Source organism: Eucyclogobius newberryi, unplaced genomic scaffold (assembly GCF_026437365.1).
Source record: "Eucyclogobius newberryi isolate DKJ021-1_F unplaced genomic scaffold, fEucNew1.0.hap1 SCAF_20, whole genome shotgun sequence".
Lineage (NCBI taxonomy): Eukaryota > Metazoa > Chordata > Actinopteri > Gobiiformes > Gobiidae > Eucyclogobius > Eucyclogobius newberryi.
The window spans coordinates 26,985,565-27,005,757 of record NW_027315835.1 but is presented as its reverse complement, the minus strand read 5'-3'; the positions used below and the strand labels follow the sequence as shown (position 1 = coordinate 27,005,757).

Genomic DNA, 20,193 nt, shown 5'->3' with positions numbered 1-20,193 from the left:
GTGAATATAGACCAGTCAATTCACTCTGTCATTGCCTTCAACAGATCAGTGTGTGGAGGCAAAACAACTTTCTCCAGCTGAATCCAGACAAAACTGAAATCATCGTCTTTGGCCCACAAAAACAAAGAGAAAGTGTTAGCGTCACCTCCAGAGTAATTATGGATTCAGACATGAATTTCAACCGCTACATCAATTCAATAACATCAGCAGCTTTCTTCCATCTGAAAAACATTGCAAAAATGAAAAACATAGTGTCCCAACCAGACTTGGAGAGACTTATCCATGCGTTTGTCTCCAGTAGACTAGACTACTGTAACGGCCTGTGTAACGGGTGTGTAACGGCACGCCCTATACGGAACCGAGGAGCCAGGGAGTTGTCATCAAAACTTTTATTTGTCTGTGACAGAAACCAGTAAAGCAATTATGGCTCCACACTGCAGTATTAGTTACCCTCGGCACGCAGTAGAATTGAACTGCGAGGGGCAGTAAAGCCGGTAGGCAAACCAACACGCAGTGTGCACAGGTACTTTCAAAATAAAATGACAAAATAATAAAATTCACATTTAACATAATAAAGTGCATTTTTAACTCTGTTACACCTGCTCACTGGTCTCTCCAAACGAGCTGTAAAACAGCTGCAGTTCATCCAGAACGCTGCTGCTCGGGTCCTGACTAGAACCAGGAAGTACCATCACATTAGTCCTGTTCTCAGGTCTCTGCACTGCCCCCTGTGGCTCAGAGAAGAGACTTTAAAACAGCTCTACTTGTGTATAAGACTCTCCATGGCCTAGCACCAAAATACATCTCAGACTTGTGTGTGCCATATGAACCATCTCGGACTCTAAGGGCCTCAGGGGCCGGCCTCCTGCTGGTGCCCAGAGCCAAGACCAGACACGGAGAATCTGCGTTCCAGGTCTATAGGGCAAAGGTCTGGAATAGCCTCCCTGAAGTTGTCAGACAGGCCCCGCCCCCGGCTGTGTTTAAATCCAAGCTAAAAACTGTTATGTTTTAGCCGCGCCTATGACTGATGTAATTTTACCTGGTTTTGAAAATTTTAAAATACTACATTATTTTTATTTTTCATTTTACTCTGACGTACACTGTTTTACATTTTTATAAATTGCATTGTGTTTTTAATCTATTTTTTTTAAATGGTGTTTTAAACACTGTAAAGCACTTTAAATTGCAGTTTGTATGAATTGTGCTTTATAAATAAATTTAATTTGATTTGATACCTCCTACTGTGTTTTTAGAGACTCTTGGTACCACCAGAAGGCTCTACCTCCTATTGTGCTTTTAGAGACTCTTGGTACCACCAGAAGGCTCTACCTCCTACTGTGCTTTTAGAGACTCTTGGGACCACCAGAAGGCTCTACCTCCTACTGTGCTTTTAGAGACTCTTGGGACCACCAGAAGGCCAGCAGAGTAAAGTGCTCTGTTTGGATGATATGGTAAGTCTCGCTCACTACATCCTCCACTTGATAAATGTCAGTTGATAAATAATATATATAAATCATATCCGTCTAACAAGCTGGTATGGATTCATTATACAGATTTATGCAAAGATGGAGCTCACATTACAGGCGCTGCACCTCGGAGTCTTGGAGGTGCAGCGCCTGCAGCAGGAGCAGACGTTTGGACACAGTCTTTTGTCGACCAATCCATTCATAATAAGATAAATACATGAATATGTAAGCCTACATCAATGTTTTACTTTGATTCTAATAGATTTACCCACTTAACAGGGACTAAATAAAATACTGAGCGTCTAAATAAATCCATTTGGTTTTGAAGGTGACAGGTCCCAAAGCAAGAACTATCTCAAATAATTAAAGGTGCACTCAAAGGTGATTATATGTGTAAGAGGTGCGTCAAATATTGAAATGTAGATCGGATCGTGAATGTTGATTTGAAGATATGCAAACTTTGAATATCCAGTTTATTTAAAGGGCTTTGAGAACCTAAAGGTGGAAAAGTGATATATAACTTTATTTTCCCGAGGGCCGGATTTCCCTGGGGCCAGTGACCTCTGGACATGTCACCACTATTAACGCAACACTAGAGTTCTTTCAATGAGGGTAAAATATCTTCTGCTATTTTAGATGTGAAAATAACTTTGTTCTGCAAATTAGACATTCTAAGACTAGAAAGGATATTAACAAGGTCTGAACTAAGACTAACCCAGGTCCAAACCAGGTCCAAACCAGGTCCAAACCAGGTCCAAACCAGGTCCAAACCAGGTATAATGGCAAATTAAATGGACTAAGCCAGCACCAAATCAGGTTTAAAGTAGTACTGACCCAGAATGAAACCAGAAAACAATGGAAGAAAAAAAGTCTAATGGATCAGATTGTTTGGCGTTAAATTGAAAATGGAAAAAGCTGATTAAAATATAAAAAAAAAGAAAATTTTATTGTTGCGAACTTTCAAATAAGAATATAAGGTGATGTCTCTGCACTTTATTATTTTGCAGACATTTCACAGTTGTCAACCCTAAACTAATATATTTAAAGAAGTTTGAACACATTTCTGTTGGCATGATATATTATTGTCTGACTAGCGTTATCAGCGCTAATCCACCTGTCAATCACGCCCCTCTGAACTCCGGGACGATGGAGACCAGACTGATATCCATCTGTCGCAAAATCATTCAGCTATTGAAATATCTGGATTGGTTATAACTAGATTAAACTTGTCGTGAGTCAGTTGCCAGTCCATATGTCCTGCAGTGAAAAAGTCCTCCACAGCCCTGAAAACATTTTTACATTGGGCGCACTGTAAAAACAAACTGCTTTTCGGCTGACAGGGACTTAGAGCTTTCACAAAAGTCGGATGTTGTGGCGATTTTTCAGACATTTTTCTTGGTTTCTTAAAAACAGCTCTTTAATCTTTAGTTTTGACTCCCGCTGCTCCTCTAGCAGCTCTCGCTCTGATCGGTCAGAGCGGTCAAGATGTAGCTAGCTGCTAAAGGCTGAATTGGCAACACGCGCCAGTGAGTTCCACCAATTTTTTTGAAGCTTAGAGGAAGCACTTTATGATTCTAAGGCAGTTTTATGTCAAATACTGACAGTTTGAATGTTATTCAGCAGAAAAAATAGTGCCAAAAAGTGCTAAACTAATGAGCGAGTTTTAGCTTTTGGGGCTTATTCCTGACCCTAACCCAATAAAATGTCCCCATTTGTCGACAATAAAGGGTTATCTTATCTTATCTTATTCACAACGTCAAGTTAAAAAAAATATGAAAATGGGCTAATTTTGAAAAGAAAAAGTAGGACAACATGTAAATACCAGGCTTATAATGTAAACATTTTAACATAATTTATTTACAATTAAAATGCACATTTTAGGATTAAAAAAAAAAGAAAAAGTAAGTTGTAAGAGTAAGTTGTTTTTTTATTTCTGGATTTTTTGTGTGTGATAAAACCAGCCCCACCAAGCCATGACTGGACACCCATAATCTGAAATAAAGATAGAAAATAATTGTATTTATTTAATTTTATTTAGGATTTTGGCCTGTAGACTTTAATAGACAGGACAGGTCAGCATGAAACGGGGATGAGAGAGACAGGAGGACATGCAGCAAACTGTCAGAGCTGGGATTTGAACTCACAACACTGTAGCTGGAGCCTGGCATGTGTGCTGCTGTCTTAAACCACTGCACCACCGGGCAGCACTTTAATGCTTTTATTACTCGTTGCACTGTGGAATGGAATTAAGGTAATCCACATTTTCTGTCTCTGTCGTGTGTTTCTTCACATTCAGGTTTATGAACGCAGGTTTAAATAGTGCACGGGTTAAAAAATACACTTGGCCTTAAAATGCATGTTTTACTTTTTTTTTTTACATTTAAGATAGAAATGTTCAATAGCACACGGTGAAACATTCCAGGCAAAGCAATGACATGTCCACGGAGAAAAGGTGAGGAAATTACAGTGCACCTTCAGAACAAAAGTTTGACTGAAAAATTTTCTCCATTTTCATACAACGGTTAAAGCTCCATATTTCACATACATGCACATACCATCTGTAAGCACCATTTTATGTGTTTGATATTTTACACTCTTAATTTTATGTAACTAATAATAACTAATTTGTGTTTTATTTAAAAGAAGTTTTGATGTCCTGGACGCTTTGGTGCGCACTACTGTTTCCTGTCATGTAACACAGGTGAGGACATTTTTGTTTGTTAATAAAGAGAGATGGCAGGAGCAACGCGGTCGTTATACCGCGCTGCGACTACAACAGTGATCCGACGCGTAAAACTCATGCTGTCATTATTTTCCGAAGAGGTTAAAAATTGAGAAACAAAGAGCTCTGCATGTCATCGTGGATCCCTGGACATCACATATACCTCCTCAACCCTTTGACAATATTGCATTTATTTCAAGCTTTTTCAAATGACTCAGAAAGCTCATGAAATAAGCTAAAAAACAATAGCAAAACGCTTTCGAATTCAGTTTTTATCGAGCGGGTACCATCGTAGTTGCTCAGCTGCGCAGTGACGGACACCGAGTGCTGAAATTCAAACACACAGTGAGATTTGCATATTATGGGAACGCCAGAGCGCCGCACCGGTCAGAACACTCAGATGTCTTATAAAGCTAAAACAGTCGTCTGCTCAAAACAATAAATGCAAAAATCCCGTTGAATCTGGAGCCGATTGTCATTGTGCTTGCGCGGGCTGGGGGAGGGCGGCGTCCAGCAGCAGTGTGCGCAGCTCCTGGGGGTCAGCGAGGGGCAGGGAGCAGCTGAAGTCCTGGCACACGTACGCTCTGGCTGCACCCGCGTCGTCCTCCTGCGACATGGCGGACAGAGCGGGGAGACGCGCCCGGAGGAAGGAGTCCGAGACGCCATCGCACAGCATCAGCACCTGAGGCCAGAGGAGAGACAGAGGTCAGCGGCGGCAGAGGGCGCGGTCAGCTTCTAGAACGAGATCATGATGTCAAACAGAGCGAAGGGATCGAAAGAACTCTATGGGAGAATCGTTGTTTTTGAAAGATAATGTATTGTAGCGTTCTAGTGTTGCCGCAATGGTTGTTGGGAAGTTTTGTGGGGGTGGTCTGGGATGTTAAAGCGGGAAGTTAAGGTTGTTGATAAAAAAAAAAAACTGTTACTGTCTGTTCTGGAGTTTTGTCGTCGTAAAACATTAAAGCCGTTACGAGCAAACCTGTTTCTCGTGACGTTTTCACCCACCGCTCGTTGCATTGGTGTCAGAAGTGGGATTTACGACAGTATCACTTGCAGAAACGACTGTGCACAAGTGAAACAAAACACAACTGGGCTTATTTGAAGGGACAATATGAAGAGATGTAAAAATACTGTAAAAACATTATTTGTACTTGTATTTGTTGTTGGCCTTTAAACATGCGCTTGTACCTTTACTTTGGCATCACACACACTTAAAATAATATGTTTGATATGAAATAATGTGGACTTTTAGTAGTCAAGCGTTTCCCACGTCAATAATTGTGTTAGAGGGAATTACAAAGGGGAGATTAAAAAAAAGCTAGCTTGCCCCGACACTCTAATGTAAGAACGCAGTTGTTATGAACGTGATATGATGACAGAAATGCTCAGAACAAATCTGGTGTTGATTTATGAACTTAAAAAACCGCACAGGAAACCTCTGGATCACGAAATCGGGAAACTTGAAACCGTGTTTATGTGAGACTCAAAGCAAGAGGACCTTGTAAACAGGATTACTTAACCAAGTGTGAATGAACCTATACATAAAGTACATACAACTCCATGTTTTTGATGAAGGAACAATGTCATAACATGGTTAAAAGCTCAAAAAAGGTCATTCAGTTTAGAGGAAGATGAATCTGAATATCATCGACACTGACAGGATGAATCGTGTTTTCTAAAATTATCACCCAAGGGAAGAAGATAAAAATAAAATTGTCGCTGATGGTTAGCTGAAATGAGATTTTTGGCGAAGAGGAGGTGATGAAAAGTCTTAGGAGGCTGACTACTTTTCAACAACTCCATCTCCTCTTCACAACCACAACCTTTAAGTGTCAATGAACAGTTCACACATTTGTATCTGTCTGTTAAAGTCTCTCAATAAATGCCATATTAAACAATTATTTCAAGCAAAGGCGCTCTCCATGCTACACAGCGGGGCGTTCTGAGTGAGTGCCCTCCGTGGCCCCGTAGTCGTGGATCACGTGTGGCCCCTGAGGGATTCTGGATGCAAAGTGCACTTCAGTCCCTCACTCGCACCAGCAATTTCTGAGCCCAGTCACAAATCCTCCCAAATCAGAGGTGCAGGGACGCAGTTCACATCCACACTGTTAGCATTCAGGCTGTTAGCATCCACACTGTTAGCATTCAGGCTGTTAGCATTCAGGCTGTTAGCATTCAGGCTGTTAGCATTCACGCTGTTAGCATTCACGCTGTTAGCATTCATACGGTTACCCCCCACGAGTCTGAAGGTTTGCTAGTCCGAAGGTTCGCTTACACGGTGCGGGGAGCTGAGCGCTAAAGTGCCGCTTGGTGCGCCAGTTAGGGGCCGTCTCTAAATTACGATTGCACAAGTGTTTGTTTAAAAATGTGTTATCTTAAAAAATATCAAACATATTTATACAAGTACATAGTACAAATACAAGTTCAGGACCACAGAGCGCCGTGCATCTGCATCTTGAAGCCTCTAATCACTCGTTTGAAGACGGTGAGGTTAAGATTTGAAGCAGGAGAAAAGATGGTTTGAAAGAGGAGTCAAGGAAGCTATTTTTGTTAAAAAAGACAAACCTTTTTTAAACAGAAACGGAGGGTTAAGGTTCAATCTTCCTGTAGTCTACAATGGTATTCTGAACCCCTGGAGAGGTAGAGGACCAGTACCAGGACATTCGGATGCTATTCAGTCCTCAGGGCGAGTGAGCCAGGGTCTCACAAAGACAAAGAGGAGACTAATAGTCCATTAAAGGGCTGACAGTAAACAGAAGGCTAGCTCGTTAGAAACAAAGAGGGTAAGTTTCTGTTGAAACAAAAAAGAAATTCTACTGCAGGAGCCCCCGCCCAATGGGCTGGACTTACCACAGAAAAGAATAAATATCTGAGTTCCCGGCCTAAATTTGCTTATTGACAATGACTCATGGATGAGAGTCGAAACGTCTAGTTTTTCTAAACTGAGTCCAGATGAAACAACTGAAGCTTTTTCTACAATGGAACATTCCTGGACGAATGAGGGATTACACCGACAAACATATTTGTACTAAAAAACAACAACATTGAGCATATCCAAGTTGCTAATCCTAGGGGCCATAGTCCTTTTGGGTTAAAAAATGTAACCCTTTGTAGATTTTTTTTCTTTAAAAATCTATGATTCTTTTCAATAGTTCGCGGTGACGTCATACATCCGGGACTTCCCCATAGCGGCCATTTTGAAAGGGGCATACGATATATATAAACCACCACCACAACTGAATCCTTTTCTAAGGCATAATGAGCTACGAAGACTTTGATTCTTTTAGACGATAACGGCAAACTAAGGTACACGACAAAGCTCTCATTCCTTGGTCAGTCAACAGAGCAATGTCCTTACAGAACAATGACCTTACAGAACAATGACCTTACAGAACAATGTCCTTACAGAACAATGACCTTACAGAACAATGACCTTACAGAACAATGACCTTACAGAGCAATGTCCTTACAGAACAATGACCTTATAGAACAATGACCTTACAGAACAATGACCTTAGAGAACAATGTCCTTACAGAACAATGACCTTACAGAACAATGACCTTACAGAACAATGACCTTACAGAACAATGACCTTACAGAACGCAGGTTTTTGGCATTTTGGCCTCATATATCCTGGATATCGTACGTAGTAGACGTGCTGTTGTGCCCCTTTAAAAATGGCAGACTCGGTTGCTACCGTACAAGTTCCCGGATGTGCGAACGCATGAATAGCTCCCAAGTCAGCCAACCTAGATTGTCAACTCTAAGTTATAATAGTCGTTTGAGTCTCCAGGTATCGCGCACCTTTTACTTTTTCTTTTTTTAATATGTTTGATTTTTTTTAAGATAACACATTTTTAAACAAACACTTTACATACTTTAGAGACGGTCACAGTTTCGGACTAGCGAACCGTCTGACTTGTGGGCAGCCACCCATTCATACTGTTAGCATTCACGTTGTTAGCATTCACACTGTTAGCATTCATGCTGTTAGCATTCACGCTGTTAGCATTCACACTGTTAGCATCCACACTATTACCATTCACGCAGTTAGCATCCACACTATTAGCATCCACGCTGTTAGCATTCACACTGTTAGCATTCACATTGTTAGCATTCACATTGTTAGCATTCACACTGTTAGCATCCACACTATTACTATTCACGCAGTTAGCATTCACACTGTTAGCATTCACATTGTTAGCATTCACACTGTTAGCATCCACACTATTAGCATTCACGCTGTTAGCATTCACACTGTTAGCATTCACATTGTTAGCATTCACACTGTTAGCATCCACACTATTAGCATTCACACTGTTAGCATCCACACTATTAGCATTCACACTGTTAGCATCCACACTATTACTATTCACGCAGTTAGCATTCACACTGTTAGCATTCACATTGTTAGCATTCACGCAGTTAGCATCCATACTGTTAGCATCCACGCTGTTAGCATTCATACTGTTAGCATTCACGCTGTTAGCATCCACACTGTTAGATGTAAACGACGTATGCAGCAGGCTGAGACCACCAGAGTGGAAAAGCCACAGAACATTTTATGTCAAGGCTAAATCAACTTTGAGCTTTTACCCTTGTTACATCAGTGTTTCCTCGTCATTAGTTTCATCAAAGTTATAATGGTATTGATTCCTACATGAGTTAATCCTGTATTGTCCTGCAACTGAGGCTCCAGTGCTCAGAAAATTCCTGTTCTCACCTTTCCCCTGTCCCCGCCCACACCACTGGCTTATCAGTTCTGCAGTTTTGAAGAGGAAGTCAAATGACCTGTTAGGGGAGTGTTTTTTTAATACGTTGTTTCGCGAGCCAGCCGACGTCAAAAACGGAGATTCTAAAAAATATTTATACTTTTTTTTTTTTCATGTTTCCGTGTATTTTCCGCAGTTTTTTTGGCCAAAACCTCAATAAAAATAAAATGTATTCTGCACCAGCATCTCCGACCTCCGACCATTTCTGCACGACTCCGAGTTCATCGGAACTTCAGAGCTTTAAAACTCTCGCAACTCACGGCTTCATAGATCCATGAGATCGACATGAAGGATGCGGGGTGGGCGTGGCTTTGTCTCGCGCTCGCATTCATTGAACTCGTGTTCGAACGAGGAAATGAAGAATACCATATCAGAATCATTTTGTCGACATGTCCAGCTCGTCTGGAGTCACACGTTCTCTTCTGATCGCATTGTAAGGACGCTACTTGTCCCGATGATCTGAGCTGCATGCACGACTATAGCGTGTGAAAAATTACTACGCCGTTGGATGAAATCACTGTGGCCAAATTTAAGCTGCTCAATAAGACATTTTCATTCATTGCACACTTTGTGTTCCTGTCAAGACTCAATAAAGTTTATCAAAGCGACTTGTTTGGTCACGGGACGATTCATTTTGTGAGAAGCTGTCTGTCTGGGACTACTTTCTGTCAGTCTGGGACTACTTTCTGTCTGTCACTGAGTTCCACCTTCCATTAAACAGTTAGTTTATGACATTGAAGGTATTTTTGTACACCGCAGTATAATAAGAGTTATTTTAAATGTCTTGCATTGATAATTATAATTATGTAGATAATGTAGAGAGGTGAAAGTTGGGCCCATATTCTAAGAATCCAAGACATTTATTTAGAATAAAAAATATTTTTAAATTCAACTCCGACTTTTGGATGGTAGAAATGTGATTTGATAATGGAAAAATCTAATTTTATTTTTATTCCGTCCTCCCCTTTTAAAAATGCCAAGGAAAATCCGTGAAACAACAAATTAAAAACCTCTGGCCTAATTAAGAATATAAGAATATCACACAGATGCAGACGTCTGTGGAAAAGGACAAATCTTGTTCATGTTCAAGGTGCACTCCTGAGGTCCATTACCTGCTTGTCGCTATGGAGATGTTATTGCTTTGACTAGAATGTTCCACAATATGGCATTAACCATATCTATCTCGCATTTATTCAATTACAGATGTATTTGTTGCTCAAAATAAAAACAAAAACCTTCTTACTGTGATCAGAAGTCAAGTTCAGACCAGTAAATATCGGCCCAATTTAGTCATAGTGCAGACAGTAAAACATGAATGGAACAATCTGAAAAGTGCACTCCGCTGTTATTGATCACTAATTAGGTTCATGGTGAATGAATCCTCTGTATTTAATGTAATTAACAGTAGGACATTTTTATTTGGTTTCAATACGTTCAGGGATATTTAAATGACCCTTGAACGTATGGAAACCAAATACAAACTATAAACACAGAGCTAGAAAAGCTCTGTGTGTCTGGGGACAGGGGGGACGGGTCGGGGGACAGGTCGTGTGTGTCTGAGGACAGGGGGGACGGGTCGTGTGTGTTTGGGGACAGGGGGGACGGGTCGTGTGTGTCTGGGGACAGGGGGAACGGGTTGTGTGTGTCTGGGGACAGGGGGAACGGGTTGTGTGTGTCTGGGGACAGGGGGGACGGGTTGGAGGACAGGTCGTGTGTGTCTGGGGACAGGGGGGACGGGTCGGAGGACAGGTCGTGTGTGTCTGGGGACAGGGGGGACGGGTTGTGTGTGTCTGGGGACGGGGGGACGGGTCGGGGGACAGGTCGTGTGTGTCTGAGGACAGGGGGGACGGGTCGTGTGTGTTTGGGGACAGGGGGGACGGGTCGTGTGTGTTTGGGGAGACAGGGGGATGGGTCATGTGTGTTTAGGGACAGGGGGAACGGGTTGTGTGTGTCTGGGGACAGGGGGGACGGGTCGGGGGGCAGGTCGTGTGTGTCTGAGGACAGGGGGGGCGGGTTGTGTGTGTTTGGGGACAGGGGAATGGGTTGTGTGTGTCTGGGGACGGGGGGGGCGGGTCGTGTCTGGGGACAGGGGGGACGGGTCGTGTGTGTCTGGAGACAGGGGGGACGGGTCGTGTTTGTCTGGGGACAGGGGGGGCGGGTCGTGTCTGGGGACAGGGGGGACGGGTCGTGTGTGTCTGAGGACAGGGGGGACGGGTCGTGTTTGTCTGGGGACAGGGGGGGCGGGTCGTGTCTGGGGACAGGGGGGACGGGTCGTGTGTGTCTGAGGACAGGGGGGACGGGTCGTGTGTGTCTGAGGACAGGGGGGACGGGTCGTGTGTGTCTGAGGACAGGGGGGACGGGTCGTGTGTGTCTGGGGACAGGGGGGACAGGTCGTGTGTGTCTCTGCCACATTTGTGTCTATGACAACCTTTCTAGGACAAACTGGATGTTCTTAGTTTAGACAGTTTACAGACCCTAAAGCTTAACTGTGTTCAATTGTGTTATAAAGACATGACTTGCTAACTCCACCAATCCCATGTATCGACCAAACTATTGTCCATTTGCTGTTGTGTGCAGTGAAGTACAAGAATCCATTCTGTTCCATTAGCCCGCATTGACCAGTACAGCTGCCCCTCTGTAGTGCTGTCCACTGCAATAGCCTCCATGCCTTGTTCAAGTGTCCTCGAGTGCTGCGCTCGTTCATTAGAAAGCCATTTATGTTGGCTGCCATCTGCACTTCCAAGAAAGAGACCTATCTTTGTCCTCAGAAGGAAAGTTTTACTGCTAACATGGATGCTAATGCTGCAGTTTGATTCTGTAATGCAATACTACATAGCAGGGGTCACTAATAAATGTTCACTGAGGTGTGTTAAATCATGAAAAGTCATGTTACATTTCATGGTTTCGGTCACAGTACTTGTACCTGTTGGATCGCATTTGACTTGAAACACATAAAGATGGCTTCACTATTTATATGTGAATAGAAACTTTAAATACTGAGCCCTAAAATCTCCATCTATCAAAAACTGAGGTGCACTGAAAAATGAGAGTTACAATTGTAACTCTGGTTCTATGACTCACTGGTTACCATCAAAGGGCGGGGCAGAACTGCTGGTCAGAAAGGATGAAATAGACTTGTTTTCAACATACTGGGCTTCCAAAACATGTTAAGTGTGATGGAATGTGCTCAAAACTGTGTTGCCATGACAACTGCTACAGGATTTCCCTGTCAGCACCATTATTATTTTTTTCTCCTTGTCTTCCTAACTGTCAACTTCACTAAGTCACTCCTTTAAGCATTAAGAATACCTCCCTGAACTCAAAGGTCACACCTAAGTCTGCTAGTGTCACAACAACCCAATCTCCAGCAGGCCCCGGGGGTCCGAATGTGTGTGCTTGTCAGACAAAGTGAAGGGCTGAGAGCATGACCAGGATTATGTATGGTGTGTGGGGATCCGAGCAGGGAGGTGGAAGAGGACGCTGGACTGGTCATAAACATGCGGCGGCCATCTTGTGACTGGGGCATTGTTTAGTTTTGCTGTTTCTTCTGTATCAGAGAAAAAGTAAAATATGATATAACACCTCAACAAGCTTCGGCGGTAACTTCCGTCTTTGTCAGAAGCGTCACACAGTCATTGGGGAGACGCTTCTGACAAAGATGAGAAGAAATGATCATCAAAATGTAAGAAATATACCCTGCCTGACCAAAAAAAGTCCCCAGCTGGATCTGGGGTTGCTGCAGTAGGTCAGGTCAAGGTTCATCAACACTATGTCCCCAGAAAATGAGATCAGCTGACGACCTGAACATCCTGAAGGGAGATGTTCCAAGATGACAATGCCAGGATTAGGATTATATTTCACGTTGAAAGAGTGGTTCAGGAAGTATGAAACGTCATTTTCACACATGGATCGGCCCCCACACAGTCCAGAGCTGAACCCCAGTGAGAGTCTGGAGGTGCTGGAGAAGTGGGCACTCTCTCCCATCATCAATGCATGATCTTTGTGGAAAATGAATGTAACACTGGATGGAGATAAAACATCTTTTGACATTGCAGGAGCTTTTGTTTGGTCAAGCAGTGTATCATGTCTATTAAAGAAGAATATTATTAATCTAGATAGGGTGTTACGTATTTTCCGGACTATAAATCGCACCGGAGTATAAGTTGCACCAGCCAAAAAAATGCATAACAGAGAAGAAACAAACATATATAAGTCGCACTGGAGTATAAGTCGCATTTTTTGGGGAAATTTATTTGATAAAATCCAAGACCAAGAACAGACATTTCATCTTGAAATGCAGTTTAAAATAATAACAGATGAGAGAACATGGTGAATAGGTGTACGTATGCTAACGCTAACACCTTCAGCTACATGACGTATGCTAACGCTAACACCTTCAGCTACATGACGTATGCTAACGCTAACACCTTCAGCTAAATGACGTATGCTAACGCTAACACCTTCAGCTACATGACGTATGCTAACGCTAACACCTTCAGCTACATGACGTATGCTAACGCTAACACCTTCAGCTAAATGACGTATGCTAACGCTAACACCTTCAGCTAAATGACGTATGCTAACGCTAACACCTTCAGCTACATGACGTATGCTAACGCTAACACCTTCAGCTACATGACGTATGCTAACGCTAACACCTTCAGCTACATGACGTATGCTAACGCTAACACCTTCAGCTACATGACGTATGCTAACGCTAACACCTTCAGCTACATGACGTATGCTAACGCTAACACCTTCAGCTACATGACGTATGCTAACGCTAACACCTTCAGCTACATGAGGCACAGACAGAACTGTGGTAAGTGTCTGGTATGTTAACGTAACATATGAACAGTTATTCAGATAACTATAGCATAAAGAACATGCTAACAGATAACTATAGCATAAAGAACATGTAACAAGTTTACCAAAGCATCAGTTTTACCCCAAATCACTAAATCCACTGAATTCTTCTTCCTCTGTGTCACTTCTAAACAACTCCACAAACTCCAGATGTAGAAGAAGTGCAGATTCTTCTTCTGCGTCGCTTAAAGCCTAGAGCGCCCTCTTGTGGTTGCCAGTGTGAAAATAACAAATAATATCATATACAAGTTGCAATTTATAGTGCGGAAAATACAGTATTTGTTTTTGGAGGAGTTTTAAGGTTATGGTAAATGTACCAGGGATTAGTAGTCTGCAGTTGACTGATCCTTCAATGCCGCTGGTGCAAACTCATCTCCAGATACATCGGCTCGGCTGGGTCAGGACTACCTCAACCTATCTGTCTGAAGGGAGGCGCTATTTACACTGAAACTGATAAAACACACAGTCGAATCATCAGATGTCCTTTTATTCGAATGTCCACTCTTTCTCTGGCAGCACCTCTCTCCCAGTCACTAAATGTCCTCAGATTCTCAAAGACGGCGCTCTCACACGTTGTACCTGAAGTGACGCAAACTACAACGACTACAAGCCGTCTGAATGAGTGGAACAAAGAATCTAGTACTGCTCATGTACTTTGTATTTTGAATTTGTGTCATGTTGACTAGTGAAATTGACCCTCTACATTTGACCCATCCTTCAACCAGTGCCTCTTTGCAACCCGTCAGGAGCAGCGGGCCATGACAGCGCAGCGCCTCGGGACTCATCCCCAGGCCTTGAGTCGGCTTGAAAGGGGGGGGAAGCAAGGAAGGGCGTACGCTAGTTTAGGAACAGGAAGCAATCAAACTAAAAAGGTTCCTACACTAAACAAACGATGAAAACCACACGAATAAACAATAGAATTACATTTTCATCCATCCAGGAAAGGTGCAAATTGGTCCCATTCATACAAAACCTGCAAACTCTGCACAGAAAGGCCCATGGACATGTGTGAATGTTACAAAACCAGGCTCCAGCAGAAAGCGTTAACATATAGAAATTGTTGAACGTTAATGCCACCTAATTAGTTATAATGATAGCTTGTACAATAGCTTGTATTTTTGCCCTCCATTCCTTATTAAGAAATGAGAGGTTCTGTCTATAGGAGTTTTTGTTTATAAGAGTTTTTGTTTATAAGAGATCTTCTATTAAGAGTGTTTATTTGTCCTTTTCCTCTGTATCTACTGCGTTGCAACAATGACATTTCCCCATGTGTGGACAATAAAGGAATATCTTATCTTATCTTATCTTAAATACAGACTCTTGAAACAACTTTTAACTTGGGATATGAAGAAGTGTGCAAATGGAATAAAAACACGACTGCAAGTATGTTTTTGGATTAGGAAAAGCTCAAAACAGTCAACTTTGCAAAATACAGGCCCTTAAATGCGTAGAACCCTTCCTCTTCTGCTTGTCTGACCGCTGCAGCCCCATCCTCAGCTCCTCCACAGCGACACGGTGCTGTGTGGTATAAACCTTTAGCGCCGTGTCTAACCCGCTGTGCTCTCGGCGAGACCCCTGTCAGAGGCAAAGAGCGGGAACACGGGCGACTGCAGCCAGAGCTGTCACACCTGAGCAAGAGTGATGACGCTGGCTCTGAATAACTGCATGTGCATCGGCCCGTGAGCAGATTTACTTACAGCCGCCCGCGCTCTGTTGTTTTATCTCTGGCACACACACATGCGAGGAGGACCCAGTCAGTCATCATCACGGGCTGACATCTGGAACTCCGCCCCGGGACTCGCAGAGACTTACAGACGTTCAGACTTAGGGTTCCAGTTAAAAGGAGACAGAGCGAAGGGCCCGTGTTATCAGTCATCCGGACTGTGCCGCTGTGTTCATCGGAGCCGGCTGTCGCATGACCCTGGTATTTCGCCGGTTCAACTCGGAAGAAATGTCCGTTGGGTCAGCCGCTAAATCAAAGCGGTGACAGCGCAGGGTTAAGCCACAATATGTTACAACGCCACATCACCACGTCAGCTCCTGGAGATTTACGATGACTTTGTAGATACATTTGGATTTGGAGTTTTATCGCAAAATGGTCCGTTTTGTTGAAATGTGTAATTGTGTTGAAGATGTGGTTAGTGTCAATGGAGATGTAGAGTGCGTCTTTAGAAACATGTAAAAAAAGCCACCATTTTGAATTGTATTGTGCATCAATTAGGAATGTTTTTATGAGTTTTTAAAACAGATTTAGCACAAAAACTTTATCGTAATTAATCATGACTACTGTATCTGGACCCCAGGGGCACAGTGGAGATTGGGTTATTTTGTAATCCCAACTACAAACCAAGCTAAACATGGCTGGAAAAATCAAAGTTGTGACTTGGACTTGAGTGAGACTTGAATCACTATTGACTGATGACTTGAAGCTTGACTTGATAAACTGGTTAAGACTTGAGACTTGACCTGAAGTGACCAGTAACTCCATAAAAATGGGCTAGGGTCATGTGTTTTAAGTTTTCTCTTTACAGTTGATATTTGGACGTGATCAGGACTTAAAAAAGAAAAAAAACATTCACAAAAAACATACAAATTGTAAAGATATTTCTCTCTTTGACACCAAAGACTTGTGAGTTAGTTGACTAGATTTAGTAATCAGGTTCAGGTAACTTTATTTATACCCATAAGTAGAATTGGTTTGCAGTTGGATTGGATTTGGCTTCCAAACACCACACACACGACAAACACAGACATCATAGATTAAAAACAGAGAAAATCCCCCAGCACTGATCAAAAAGAAAGTTGAACATTTACAGTCAGTAGGAAAAGCATAAAAAGGGTCAAACAAATGAACAAATAGGGGAAAGTTACAGCTTATTTTGCAAAGAAACAGCTGCTGAGATGAAGCTATTTTTGATGCACTTTGTTTTACATCTCGGCACCAAGAACCTTAGCCCAGAAGGAAGGAGCTGAAAATCACTGCACAGGATGGGTCACACCATCATTTACATGGTCATTACTGAGGTCAAGTGTCGGGTCTGTCTCAGAGACTCAGGATGAATTTTACAATTTGGGAAAGCCGTGTTGACTATGACTACAAACAGGACAAAATATATGCAACTAAATAATTACATTCTTAAATGAACTAAATGACGTGACTTATTGTGATTTAAGGCAGAACACTGCAGGTGAGAAGAGGGGGAAATGAAAGGACAAATATTGTACATTATTTGTCTTGTCAGCAGCTATCCAAACAAAATGGATCTGGATCTCTGCATCTCACATGGCAAAACTGAGTTTTGAGGGGGATTATTACACAGGTTGGTAATACACCACTGGAACAAGGTATGTATGCACTTGTACTGATCGTGATTGGATGGCAGACATGCAGAGAAATGAGTCTGCCGATGATTTATGGGCTTAAAAACAGCACAAGACAAACATTGGGGAAATTCAGAATGGAGTATTTTTAACGCTCGGAAGGGAGAAGACTTTCTAACCAGGATTCTTCAAACTAGTGTGAATGAAGCTAAATGCTACTCCAGCTGTGTTTGTGACGGGGAACTTTTTTTTTTTAGCATATGTGTCCTTTAAAACAAGAGATTATTAATTGATTAATCAGTTGAAGAGTTGTTAATAAGAGAATAAAGTGTTTCATCATGTCATATTTTGATTTAAAAAAACAAATTTGACTGTATTTTTCAAAATTGCACATAGTTGGAACAAAACAATCTGACAAATGGATTGAACCAGGTTTAAATATAACATTATGCTTCTTACTGAAAATTGTTGCATACGTTTTCGGAGTTAAAATATGAATAAATCATATTATGATTTACTCATACGAATAGGAGCCACGTTAAAATATTCTTAAGGTAGGTACTAATTTAAGGGCTTTATGTCTCATATAAACAGAGCCCAATTTCACATATAATACTGTAGGTGCTGATTGAACAATTGTGTTATTTCTTGGTGAAAGTTTGTATTGAGAGAGAAATCTGACCTGGAGTCTCTCACCTTCACTAACCGAGCAGAAAATGCCAAACTAAATCCAAATTTGTTTTCAAAATGAGCATTTCCTCCTTCCCGTCCAGTCTTAGCTGCTGATAGTCTCTCCAGGAGCCACTCCAGTAAATCAGCCCACACTCGAGTCCCTTTAATCAGGCTGCAGACGTCCCCGGCCTCCAGCCCCGCCCACATGAAAGCCACTTCTACCATCATCATCACGTAAACCTCAGACTCATTCAAATGTGTTGTCAGATGGAACTTTAAACCTTTATTAGTGGAAGAATGTGCGTGATGGCGGCAGGGACAAAGGATTACCCCGGCGACTGAGAAATAATGGCTCATTGTGGCTCTTGAATGTTTGACTTTTCCCGACCGGCGACGTATTTGAACACGATGTATCCTGACCCACAAATGCACCAAGGTAAATGTCGTGAATTAGCATTTTTAAGGTTATGGCGGGGAGGCAAGGCAGTTTAACGACGCAGGTCATTGCAAAGAGTTGTAATAAAGTAACGTATAACTCCTGATGGGGAATAAAACGATGACTGTTGCCACATCTACATTTTCTGATCATTTCCATAAGCATCCATGTTTATTTTTTTTGTTTTTACAGTGCATTCAGAATGATACAAAAGGTCATCATTTGCAACAGAAGTAGCAATAGTTTATATACATGTTTTAATATGTTGACAATTTACATTATATATATGCAAATGATATAAAAGCTTATAATTGTCGGCCGGACAGGATTTCTCACACTGGATAAGCAAGTCACTAATCTGTTTGACTGATAAACACACTGAATTACAACAAGAACCTTTTATTCAAACTAGATTTACCAAATAACTTCTGAGTTTGCTAAATTACTCTCACTTTAAATTACTTATTTTTTCAGACAGTTTCACATACAATTTGCACAAGACTAGAAACACAGACGACCATTTACCCAAAGTCCTGAGGTATGGATATGCATACAATATTATTTCTTTATTTCTCTGAAGCCACTCCCCTAAAAAGTGTTTTTATTGTTTGTTTTGCTTGTGCTTTTATTTGACCCCCTCTTCTAGTGTAATAATGTTGTTGTTGAGTTTGTTCTATGTTCTGATAAAAAAGAAAATAGTAAGAAAAAAGAAAGAAAAGTAAAGGACATTAGCACTAAAAATGTCCAGACCCCTAAATAGAGCTCTTACGTGAAGACATTAGAACAGGAAAAACTTTTAAAAATATACTGGTAAAAAATATCTTTGAATTTTAGAATATTAGGCCAATGCAACAGTTTTATCAGGTCGATGAAGACAAAAAATGTGCTTATAAGATGAAAGACGATGCACTTTGGTATATCCAGTTTTGTATAATATGGATACAGTATTCCAACAGCAATAATTATGCAATGACTTTTCAAAGGTTTGAAAAGTGCCGCAGAATCTGACAAATGAGTCGACATTTTCTTCAAACTGCTGCTCAAAGTTTCTTAACATTGTCAGAGGAATGAACGACTTCTGACCAGGTGAGCATTAATGACCCGCACAATGGCTGCGGCCGCCCGTGAGCCTGACGTTTATGAGCCGTGGTTGGCCCCGAGGTGTTTCATTAGTGCTCGACCGCAGCAGGAAATAACCTGATTCCCTAAGTTTTTGATTGGAAGTGTTGGTCAGGTGGTCAGAGGTCTGTGACTGTTACATCACGGTGAAAGAGGTGGGCTACTTTCAGTAAATATTGAAGTAGTATTGAAGTAAACACTGCTCTGAGCGCCGTTGAATAAATGATGCTGTACAGTACAAACCCCTGAGGGAGACGCAGGGTACAGCTGTAAAGGACGAGAGATGGACAATATATCGGTCTCAATATCGATTTTGGCCCCGATATGTGCGACCGATAGCATGCTGGCTGATTGGGCGAGTCGGGACGTTTCCCGGTGGGCCGCACGACTTTTGGGCCTGCTCAGTGCCTTTCCCTGAGCACTGATTGGCTGCGCTGGCTGTCTGTTGGCGCTTCTCTATCTCTGATTTGCTGTTGGTTCTATTTCCCTGCTGTGTCATTACTTATTTGTGGCGGGAGGAGAGCAAGTGCGCAGTGTTTAGTTACACGCAGCACGGAGAAGCTGCTCATGGTTATGACAAAAAGGCTTTTCCCACATCATTTATTATTATTATTACACTGTATTCATAAAGTGCTTTATCATTTATCTGACCCTGGGTGTTTCACAATGTACAAGGCACAACCCTGGAGCAGAGCGACTGGTGCAAAGAGGCATTTGGGACGTGCTGCAAAACCAAGTTATGGACAAAGACATGATAACAACAGCCCCATCTAAACGTTAACATGAATTAAAAGCTGAATATTGTGAATAAAAGTTCT

General features: G+C 42.0%; 1 protein-coding gene across 1 annotated transcript in view; it reads right to left on the bottom strand.

Moving 5' to 3' along the window:
- Window positions 1-3,528: 3,528 nt before the first annotated feature.
- The window catches only part of spata20 (spermatogenesis associated 20), a 119,946-nt gene continuing 103,281 nt past the window's right edge, over window positions 3,529-20,193 (bottom strand). Inside the window, exon 16 of the mRNA XM_072456393.1 lies at window positions 3,529-4,870. Within this exon, the coding sequence (XP_072312494.1) occupies window positions 4,664-4,870 (207 nt within the window). The 3' untranslated portion in view covers window positions 3,529-4,663. The remainder of the gene's footprint in view (window positions 4,871-20,193) is intronic.